The 12,075-nt window shown below is 42.0% G+C and overlaps 1 protein-coding gene across 3 annotated transcripts in view; it reads right to left on the bottom strand.

The window, feature by feature from the left end:
- Positions 1-12,075, bottom strand: part of MEIS1 (Meis homeobox 1) — a 110,998-nt gene that overhangs the window by 14,249 nt on the left and 84,674 nt on the right. For all 3 annotated transcript variants that reach the window (XM_076335025.1, XM_076335023.1, XM_076335024.1), the window contains exon 9: positions 9,232-9,308. In XM_076335025.1, the coding sequence (XP_076191140.1) occupies positions 9,232-9,308 (77 nt within the window). The remainder of the gene's footprint in view (positions 1-9,231; positions 9,309-12,075) is intronic.

Here is a 12,075-nt window from a genome sequence, read left to right as displayed (position 1 = left end):
ACCTACTTTGTAATCTACTTTATCTAAACATAATTTCCCATTAAGTGAAGTAATTCATTTTGCTTATAATCCTACTCCTGACGGCATTTTATTCAGGGCAGGAGAAAAGACAGCCTCAGAAAAGAACGCAAACAAAACACATACGGGGAGGTCAGAGGAATGTCAAAGATAAAAAGAATTTGTGAGACCATGGGACACAGAAAGCTTAGGGATCAGCCCTCAGATGGTATAAACCACCTTTATAAACCAGGTGAGAAGTCAGACATCTCTGGGATAAATCTGAATTAAAAAGGAGCTATTGCTATTGAGCTTTATCATTAGCCAAAAAAGCCACAAGGACTACAGCACCTGGGCAGGGGAAAAAAAAATAACCCGTGAAACTGTTACATGACCTAGATTTCGCTGAAGAACTGCGGAAGCAATGTTTTTTCAGCAGCATCTGCTGCCGTTTCTTTTCTTTTTTAAAAGTAAAATAAAAGGCAGAAGCCTCCTCAGTGCTAACGCTGGTATAGCCAGCCATACGTCATTTACGCCGAAATCGTTTCAGGGCAGGCAGGGCAAAACGCACGCCCTCGAAAGCACGTCCTCGCCCTGCGCCTCTGGCTGTGTTTCATTTTTGAGAAGAGAAAATTGGTTTAGCCAAGAAGGAGGCAACATTTGCCCCATTTTTAATATTTCAGGCTGACTTTTTAACCACTCAGAAAGGCGGTTTGTTTTATGCAGGTGCAGCCCAGAGCTAGCGCCTGATGTAAGTGCGAGAGAGGGTCTCTGAGGGCACCTTTCTCCGCATGTTGGGTGTTTCAGTTCGCAGCGGTTAATCGCTTTACACCAATCTCAGCAACTGTTGACACAAAATAGGTGGAGATCAGGTCTGTGCAAGCACAAAATACCAGAAAGGCAAACTATATGTAAACACACTTCAGATAGCTATGACAAGAATAGACCAAAACCTGACTTGCAAAGCAATGACAAACCATTACTCTCCCCTTCCCTCTTTTTTTTAATATATTGAGGTTTTTTTGTTGGGGTTTTTTTTTGGTATATATCGAGGGTACTTTTCCTGACAAAAGCATCTCTTGCACTGAGGAGGAACCAAGCCCTGAGAACTGTATTTACAGAAGATGGCGCAGAGCCCTCCCCTTGCTTGCAACATTGCATTTCCACAATACAACAGTGTCCTAGATGGGTTTTTTTTAAAGCCAAACTCTTGTTTTGAGACAATGCACACCTGAATCTCAGCCTTTTTAAATAAAAAGTAGCAACCAAAGCCTTCTGACCCCTACCCTGATCCTGCAGAGCAAAGCTAGGGCAGGAGCAGAGAAAAGAGCAAGCGGTGAATGTTTGCACGGCGCCGTTTCATCTTATTTCCCTGACACCTGACAGCGCATTCGTTACAGAATATTAATGCACCGACTAAAAAAAAGTTTGTCAGGTACAAAACCACCCCAGAAGAGGATGGAAGGCCCAAGGGAAAACAGGATTTTTTTGGGCTGCATATTAACTTCTCAAGTGCCGAGCGCCTTTCGTTAGTCAAGACTATTGGCAGGTAAACCCCGTTTGCACCGTATGATGCTCTGCGGTGGGAACCGACCTTTCCCCCTCTCAAAAAAGCATCTGTGTGAATAAAATAACACCAGTTATTTTATTTGCTCAAAGTTCAGGGCGCCACTAATTAGTCTGTTAGTTCGTGCAAAATGATTCCACGTTTGCTCTTGAAATAAATGGTGTTTCCTCTGCTGGTTTTGCCCAGCTTGAATCCAGGGGATGTCAGAGCAATGGTTAGGGGAAACATCCTCCTCTGGTGCTCCTGGATGTCATGACCCCTGTTTTGGGGCAGTTTGGGGCACGCAGAGACTGCCAGGATCTATCAGCTCTCCAGGGTGAACATCCTTCCTCTGCTCCACCTGAAATCCCGGAGGCCAAGGGGAGCATTTCGCCAAAAAAACCTCTTTATCTGCCTCCTCCGAGCATCTGCCCCCTTTGGAAAAAACACTCGTGTTTCGTGCCGAAACTGTATCACTACTCCTTAAACCTGCATGCCGAAACCAAACCCCGCACGTTTAAACCACCGCGCTGTATTTTTAAATGGCTTTACTGAACTAAAAAAAATACCAGCCTAAAATCCGGTGATATGATGGTACCTGATGGCTCTAAATTCACAACTCTTCCCCCTGCAAGCTATTTTCTCAGCTTTTCTAATAATACCTTGGCTGCCTGGCAGCTCTCCAGGGCTGTCTAAGGCAATATGCAAGCTAAACATTTTTTCGCCTGATTTCAATATTTTCTTATGAGTAACTATACAGGATTTTACTTAGTGAGTATTCCTGATTGCTGTAATTTAAGAACAGAGAAATAGACTACAGATGTAATATTATTATTACAATTGGCATTCAAGGTGAAAGGCATAACAATTAGCTAAGACTTAGTGAAAACATAAATGTAAAAATCTGCTTGAAAAGCCCGGCACATGGTACGTTTAGAACAGCTAATTTACCGCACATATTCCGAATTGCTCAAACTGTGTAACAATTCACCCAGCAAGATCCTTTTTCTAATGGTTTTCTTGGGGGTTTGTGGTTTTTTTGGGGGGCATGATTTTCATGTCGCAAACACCTACTGTCTTATTTTACTCTGGAGTAACAATACGTATTCGTTAAACCTGCAACATATATTCTTTCTTACTTCTATTTTTCCTGCTTTCGCATGTATTCCCATTAGCAAAACAGTGTTTAAATAACATCTGTATACGTATTCTTGAATCACATAAAGAAGAAAAGTAAATAGTTTCCAAAATCTGATGGTTAAGTTTGTATTGTTGAAGTTGAGAGGATAATTTGTGAATGTTTTAACATTTACAAGTAAATAAGTACTTGTATTTACTGTATCTGATTACTGAGAAAAGTATTTGTTATGTTCTTACACAGATTCAAATTGCATCTTGACCTTTTCTCGTTTAATCTGTTTACTGCAACAAAAGCAGTAATAGATACATCTGAAAACACGCAGATATTTTACTTGCCTAGGACTAAAAAACCCTGCATGCGACACGCTCTGCAAAGTGGCAAACCGAAGAGCTTGCCTCTTTATTGTAGCCTGCGATCTGGTAGGCAGCGGGGGTGAAAATCCACCCCTGCGTATAAGACCAGCACCTGCTTTTACTATGCTCCCTCCCTGCTGGCCTCCTCCCCCACTTACACCCTAAAAATAGTGCTTAAGTGGGACTAAAGTGGTGCGCTGGTCATGTGCTGGCCTTTTGCTCAGGGTGACTATCACCCTTAGCGAAGGAATTGAGCAAAGCTGATGTCTACGCTCAATGCCCAGCCCCATGAAGGAGCCTTTCCACCCCCTCCAAGGGACTGACAAGGGGCTCAACACATGGGAAACACCGGACAACATTATCACTTGGATTTGGGGGTGTCTGGGGTGTGCTTTAGATGCACCGAACCCCAGGCATGCTATGATAAAAAAATCACAGTGGGAAAACAGGGGCCTGGGACTGTTTTCCAAAAGGCGGCGGGGTGGAGAGCCACGCAGCCGCTCCTCCGTCCCCTGCACGTCTGCGGAGGTGCGGGCAGGGGCTTCCTGCACCCGCCCCGTCTGCATCTGTCCCCATCTGCATCCCCCCATCTGCCCCATCAGCATCCCCCCATCTCCATCTCTCATCTGCCCCATCAGCATCTTCCCCCGTGCCCCCCGTTCGCATCTCCCAATCTGCATCCCTCCCACCTGTCCCATCTGCATCCCCCCATCTGCATCCCCCATCTGCTCCATCCGTAACCCCGCCATCTGCAAGCCGGGCCGGGCACGACCGGCGAGCAGATGGGAAGGACACCCCTCGCAGCAGTGCTCCCCGTTGGTCGCTGGATGCTGGGGAGCAATCCCCCGTGAGAAGTGCAAGATCCTCCTGTCCCCGCCACGCCACCCTGCCTGCCCTTGCCATGGCAAAGCGCTTTGTCGCCTGCCCCATGCGACTACAGCAGCAAAGCTCTACCACTGCGGTTACCCATGAGCAAAGAAATGGAAGCAGGAGAAAATTTCCTCCCGGAGGGGAGTTGTGATGGGGCTGAAAGAGTAATAAAGTATTTCTGGGTGTCTATGCCCCGAGCTGGCTGTGCTACATACAGTAAGGTGGTCTGGTCTTCCTATCGCAAACCCATGTCAGATTTTTCAAACTCATCTTCAGGCTGGTCTTGGAGCCTTTTTAAAATTTCTTCCTTATACAGTTTCAGTAAAAATAACTTCAGCTGTCTCCAAGAATGAGATTAGGGAAATCTATATTATTTGATCATTTTTTCCAGTGTATTTGGTTAGGGTTTGGGGTTTTTTTTGCAAACCTAGGAAATTATACACGAAACTGACATTTAAAGAAGCCAAGGTCATAAAATCAAGAACTCAAGAGTTAGGAAACCGTATTACTAGAGCTGCTTGCACCCTATTTTTTAATCTACTTTATATGTAAACAGTTCAGTTACCAGCTCACAGTACAATTTTTGATAGGGCCCAATGCCTCAACCACCCCAATGACGATTATGTTTGTTGTAAGAACAAACCAGGGCACTATAATGTAGAAAAATTTATTTCTACAGGAAATAAACTTTGTCAAAGTTGAATGAATAAGGCAGCAAACGGCAAGAAAAGCAAAGCAGTCCTGGCTGAAGCAGCTGAACGCTGCACTGGAGAAGAGGATCCAGCTCTGCTGCTGCCTTGGACTGCACGGGAGCTACCGAGTAAATCATCAAACCCAAACTTTTCACCAGCAGTTACTGATTTCTCACATCTCTGCTCCATCCCAACACTGGAGGTTGGCAATGTAAGACGCCGAGGCACTCAGAGCTTGGAGTTTCCACTGCAACTTGGAGTTTTGGTGGTCGTTGGACCTTAAATGTGGATAACGTGCTGTCATTTTGAGTCATCTCACAGTCCCAGACCAACCCAAAACTGGTGGCTGTGCTGGACCTGGACCTCCCTGAGCCTCACTTCTTCACCTGTGAACAGGGACAACGCTATTCTCTCCCTTTGCAGGGGAACTGTAAAAATATGCAGACCCACAACCTTGTAGGCATATATAGGCAAGTGGAGGTCAGGGGAGGACTTGGGTATTACAGCAGTAAGCGCCACAGGAAAGCCCAGCAGTAATTATTAATTCCATCTTCAAGCATGGTTTGAATACAGCTCAACAAACGAAGCACGGAAGAATGAGGGTAAGATAAAATATTGACTAGCTGCTCCATCATTGTCTGGTCTGTGCCCTAGATAGCACAAGGGTATTTTGGAAAAAGCAGAATGGAAACACCTAATAAAAGGCTGGAGCTTTAAGGATTTGAATTTTCAAACTTAATCTTTTAAGACCATTTTAATGCAGTTGTACGCAACTCTATTTAGAGAGAGAGTCACATATAGACATGCACATATAGAGAGGTTATATAGGCGCATTATTCTACAAATATACAGACATTTATTTGTGTGTACCTAGACTTTCCTAAAACATAAACAAGCATCTGACACCTAATGCAGTCCTTGATGAGAATTGCTCTCTCTTCTCCGTGGAGTACCACCAGTAATTATTTACCATTAGTTCTTAATGGGAAGAGATTCAGCTGGGATGTAGTAAACAAGAAAACTGTATAGATTGTTCAATATAGCCTGGCTGGCTCTCAACTGAGGTAAGAAGTGATTGGATCACACCTCCTGGATATTTCAATCACAGTTTTTATCACCGGGGAAAAGCACCTTATTAACTTGTACTTGGTCAGGTCCCTTCCACGTCCGTATATATGCAACGCTGTCAAGATCATACAAGTGCCCCTTCCAGTTCACGTTGCCATGCTTTGAACCCTAAACTGCTGCAGGGTTAAACGACTAACAAGACGGAGACCTGAAGGGTTCGTTTAGACTAACGACATCTCGAACTGCCACCTTCCTACCTGCCATAGATTTTTTTTTTTTTGCAACAGGGTAAGGGCTCCCTCTTCCCATGACAGAAACATCCGACTGTGGCAAAAAGATGGTCCTAAAAGGCAACGCTGCTGATTCGCAAGCAAAATCGTCATATGGGGGGGGGGGGGGGAAGGGGAGATATCCTCCACATGGATTATTTCATTACTTTAAAAAAATAAAACAACCCAAGGAAAAAGGTCAAGTTAAAACTGTGGTGTTTTTAAAGACATGTGCCCTACCACTGATACATTTTCTGGCACGTCTCACATCATCACCCCATTCCTGTGACTCCTCCACCATCAATAGGAGTTGTGTGCATCAACCCAGGGAGCCTGAACACCGGGCAGACCGTATGTGAAAAGCACCATTTTTTCCGTTACGGCAGAAAACTGAAGTATGCAACTAGCACATACTGTAAAGGCATTCAAAATATGACAAAAAAAATTGTTCAAATGCTTTCAATCTGCAGAAAACAAATGCTCTCTTCACTGACTGCTCTGTGGCAAACTTCTAATTCCATCCAGAAAATCCAGCATTCCCAGTCTGGGCTAACGACCATGCTACCAGACATGAGTTTATGTTTTTCATGCACATTTCATGTATTCCCACATGCTGTGTTGCTGCCAATAATTTATGACTGATCTGCACCCAGCCTGCCCTTCAGCATTTTATTTAATCTCTGCAACAGTGATTTACAATGACTCATCATTAATACAAAAATGTACATGTGTGTTAACAAGTTTGGAAGAATCTAAGGAGGAAGGCAAAATTTTTTGCAAGTCGTGGCTGAATGACTTACAAGCCCACTGAAGAAAGGCAAAGCTAACCAGAAACGATACGTTAGCTCTTCCCTGCAGCAAACAATTTAGGCAAGAAGAGTTTCTTCTCCTGCATACCGCCTTAGAAGAAAAGGGATTGAGGAACTGGTTGGGAGAGGGTTGCCCATATCCCCAGGATTTGGGAGGGGATGAGCAGCTCGTTGGTCACCCCATGTGGCTGGATGTTTCCTGAGGATGCACGTGTGCGTGTGCAACCTGCACACTCAGCCACGGCCTCACAGCCTCCTTGGTCCTTAGCATCCATTACAGAAAGCAGGGGCTGAATTACCACATTTTGGCATCTCTGCCCACCACATATGGATAACTGTTACTTAAAAAAGCCTCGACTGGCTCTACAGTGTTAAATCTTCGTGGGGCCGGGAAGGGGAATTGTCTCAATAATTTATACAATTGTAACACCACAGCAGAATTACCAAACTAGCTCAAGCAGAGGAAGCCTGCCCTACATCCACAAGACTTCAGTTATAATGTATTTTGACCTACTTTTATTTTTTTTTTCCTTGCACATAAGGAACTTATAAAAACACATCTGACACAAAGCCAAAGTAAAAACTCTTCAAATCCGAGGCGAGATGGGTACTGAAAAACACCCTGGAAAGCCACTCGGGAGAAATTCCACCAGCTTTAGTTCAAAGCATCCCATGTTCATCATCTCGAAAAATTTCTTTGATGGCCCATCCTAAACTGACATAGTTGCCCACGCTGAATCCTACGCTCCCGGACCCCTCCGAAGCAGCACACGCTCGCTCCACCCACCGTTAAATAAGACCCCTGACAAACATACACAGCTTCTCAACTGGCCAAAGCGCCTATCCTTAAACTGAAAGACAACCATATAAATTAGGGTATCGCCTGAATAAAGGTTGGAGGACGTAAAGCTGAAGCAAACACTAATTTTTTCTGGCTGAGCCAAAATACCGTGGGTTACGTTTCCTTATAACACATATTTTATGTTTAGTGCCTTTTATTCCTCTGTTTTAAAGTAAGTATCTTGGAAGCATACTTCACATACACTAAGTATTTGGTATTTTCCTTTATTCAGTGTCTTAAAGGGCTTCAAAAAATTGATCTCCCAGGGCTGCTGTGGGGTCACAGAAATTGATAACCCTTACAAGCTATGCTTATGTGAGCCCGCCTGCGTCTCCCAGATAGTGCACTTTGTAAATTAATCCTCCAAAGGCAAATATATTGTAAGTAGCTTGTTATCTCTAAAGTACTAAATTGAAGAATACATGGGATTATATTGACAGAAATTACATTTTCTGTAATGGGCTTTAATATATCTGAAATCTCTCCCATAGGCTCCTACTCTCTCTAAGAGAGGAGGGTTTGTTAATGTAGGTGCAATGGACATCAAGACCAAATTTATTCACTAAAATGGATTAGGCCATGTAATCAGAGCTTCAGTAATATTAATCTCTGACACTTATTGAATGGAAAAAAAAATACTTTTGTCTGCAAACTGGCATTCCTCCCTCCCTTTTCCCCAGCAGGCTCGCCATTTGCCTTGGCCATTTTCTGGGTATTACTTCAAAGAGGATAAGGTTTCCCATCATAAACACTAATCTAAAAATATTAGGACAATTAATTAGATACACTTAGTTTTACAAGGTATTAGATTGCAGTACACTTCAAATATGACACTTGTTCCGGGATAGGGGGAGAAACCTGCATTTCGATGCAGTAACAAAGGATAATAAATCAAACTTTTTTTTTAAGGGTTCGCTGTTGTGTTTTTATACTTAAATCACGAGTAATTTTTACTGGTTGCCTTCACCACGTCCCGGACAGTTAGCAACCCAAAATCCACTGCAAAAACAGCACGGATCCCGATTTCCTTCAAACAAATCGCTACTGCAACAGATCAGGGGCTCCGGCAACCCTTAACTGGAATAAATAAATAAAATTGCTCCACACCGTACTTCAGCAGCAAAGAGCCAGATTGCCCCCAAAGTTTATTCAAGCTTTCAGAAACTGGACTTTTACAACAAATCGGTAAAGAGATAGAAGGATGTCAGTCAAAAAGAAAAGCCCCACTAACAACATTAAAAAAAACATGTCAGCATCCCAAAATAACAATGCGCTCTGCAGAAACGGGGCCAATTACCCCTTTTTTTCACCCAACATCTCAACCTCTTCCAAGGCCAAAGTTCTCAAAATGGATGTGGCTTCCTATTGAAGCAGACACATCCTCAGCCAGAAGGAGGACTGGTACCCGAATGCAAATACACTTAAATCTGCCCAAGCAATGGGAAAATAAATACGGCTTGTTTTCTGCGGTAGCAAACCTCGGAGTTCCCGTAAGCGAAACCACTCACCCGGCTATATTCCTTTTGCATCAATAAACTGCTGGGGGAGGGGGGAGCAGACAAGGGCAAGGTGTGTCCTCAAAAATGCAAAGCGTTAGCTGGGGGGTGCCAGCGGCCGTATAGAAACACTAAGGAAAATTACTTACCAATTGTTCACTTGAAGTATAGTGAGCCCTGTGTCTTGTGCCAACTGCTTTTTCTGTTCTTCTGAAGGGTAAGGGTGCTATAAGATACCAAAATAAATATATACATTTAAAACAATGCTTTTTTTGCCTGCTTTTTATTTTAAATTTAAAAAAAAAACCCAGAAGCGTGACATCTATTATTGAAAGGTGAAAATGCTGAGGTGTGTCACTCTTTTATAATTATTAATGGGCTACTACATCACTTAATTAATGGCAGTAAAAGACAAGCCAATTATAAAGATTAGTGAAGTGGAGAAATAACTGCTTAGGATACTGGCAGTACCTTGATACTCAAGAAGGATATTTGTTGCATTAGCTGAAAGTTTTTGCACTTGTCTCAAATGACCGATTAGAGTCAAATCACCTTTTTTTTTTTTCATTTCACAAAACAATAAAGAATGTGATAAAGCACTTCTCTGTAAAGCTAAAACACGCTGATGTTCTCTGAGATAGTGAAGACAAATCTTGCCAGTGCCCCAAAATAATTTGCAAATAAGATCAGCATCCTGAACATAAACAAACGCCTGGGTTTTGAACACAGGCCAATGCAAGGTCAACGATCAGCACATTTTTGTCTGACATTAACATAGCTGTGCTGCACTAATCCTAAGAGACAGAAAATAAATACTGGTTTAATTGAAGATAATGTTAAAATTCAATCATAAGTTAAGTTTCTTGTGAGAACTTGATTGCTTTCTCAGAAAATTTGCTTCTGCATGAATACAGATTGCTTAATAAATCAACAGCAAAAGCCACATCCAAGTTTGAAATTTAGAAATATCATTTTTGTCCTTTCCCTCCGTGTAAAAATGTCACTGTCCCAAAAGGAAATGGCCAAATATTGCAAACGTAACAATTCCCAGGAAAAAACCTGTTTTGAGGGTGCAGCTCGGCTCCTAACCTGGACACCCAAGTCTCAGTACACAACCCAATCTCAGTACATGGGATTCAGACCTGGTCTGCTGCAAAGTACTTAATAACATTTCAATAAAGATAATTTGATATAACTGGGTAGACCTATCACAACATCCCATTTAGCAGTTGGTTGTCACAAAGTATTTGCTGTGATACACACATCCCTTTTTTTCCCCCGAAACGTTCCCATATTCTTTGGATGTGTTCTTTGGTGTAATATTACACGAGATGTAAACTGAAACCTTGTAAAGTGTAAGAATTTAAAACCTCGTAAAATTCCGCAGTCTTATTGGTATCGTAACTATTTAGCAGGTTTTATATATTCTTGTAAACAGCATAATCTGACATCTAATAGCTATGTTACATGCCTGCATCACCTCACTTTACCAAATAGGAATTTTTGTTGTAACTCCGGCAACTTCCCTTTGCCCAATGTGCCCATTTCAAAGCCCGCTGCCGTGGCCATCGGCTCCAAAAGATACAGGTTTTTTCACCCAAAAATGGTACGGAATTTCCCATTCTTTTAAAAATACTGTTTCCTTGACAGTAAGCCCACAGATAACCTGCACACCTGTAAACTACCCCCTGTATTTTCTGCAGGAATGTGAAACAGCTCCAGAATTGCAAACTGGAAGACACAGGGAAGGGGATTTTACTTCTTTTTTACGGGTGATTTGCATTTTACACATGCAAAAATATAGCATGAATTTTATCGTCTGCCTTATATACACATTCATCCACAACAGCCATACTTGACTTACAACCATCTATCTGAACATAACGTTTTGCTTCTCTTAAAAAAAAACCCCTACAGAGATGATTTGTAACATTTTCATCTTCATAGCTTACTTCCCATTTGATTACTTTGCTATCAAGTGAGGACAAAATTATTCTTTTTTTTCTTATTTCGCTTTGCCACCTTACATGTGATCTAATTTTAAGTAATTGAACAAACTGTGTCTAATTTCATGCAGCAAGCAATAATTACTAGACAGCCTCTAGCTATTGGAATTGAGAACTCTGTCTCCATTAAGCAATTTTCAATTGTTCTGGACTTTTTTCCAAATAGACAAGACTGGATAAAATTAGCCATCAGAATAATACAGTCACTGTAAAAATAATCGCTTTACAAGTCCCAAACCCCAAATTCCTCAAATTGCAGTATGTTTAAGGTCATCTGATTTTTTTTTTTTCATATCTTAGCACAGCATAAACTTTTAATTTCATGATAAATCTGTAATTGCCATAATCACATGACAGCCTGGGACTTCATGTCGCTAATCCCTCTTAGCTAAAGGTTCACATTGCGGCAGACTTTTTAACTATGATTTGGCGTAGTTTAAAATATCTTAAATCCTGGGCATCCTTATTATATAAGCTTTCTGTGGATTGTACGAGTTGTTCCTTTGTAGGCTAAAAAAAAAAAAAAAAAAAAAAGTCTTGACAAAGAATCAGCGTGCCACAGGCTAGGTTGCTATAAAAACATGCAAAGCCTTGTTGCATTCCCACCCACAGGGCTAGGAAGGCCTGTGCTACAGGCAAAGGCAGACATCGCATCGCAACAGAGAGAAAGGGGGAAACCCTGAGAACTGCCATTTTATGAAGAAATAGGAAATTCAGTCAAAACTGTTGCTGTTGGTCTTTATTTCACCCGTGCGAGAACGACAGGTGCCTTCCAAAAGCTTTCTAATGGTTGTTTAAAGGGCTAAAGACACATGCACAGAGATATGTGCATATATATTTGCACATATATGTATATTATAGTTGCGTGTATATGTATAAAATATATATAAAAATATATATGTAAATATACAAAAATACGTATGTATCTTAGACATATGGTTTCGTTTTAGGTAGTCCTGTGAGGAGCAGGGAGTTGGACTTGATGAT

The sequence above is a fragment of the Aptenodytes patagonicus genome, chromosome 3, assembly GCF_965638725.1.
Source record: "Aptenodytes patagonicus chromosome 3, bAptPat1.pri.cur, whole genome shotgun sequence".
NCBI lineage: Eukaryota > Metazoa > Chordata > Aves > Sphenisciformes > Spheniscidae > Aptenodytes > Aptenodytes patagonicus.
The sequence above is the reverse complement of the archived record's forward strand: the minus strand, read 5'-3'. Positions and strand labels throughout refer to the sequence as shown.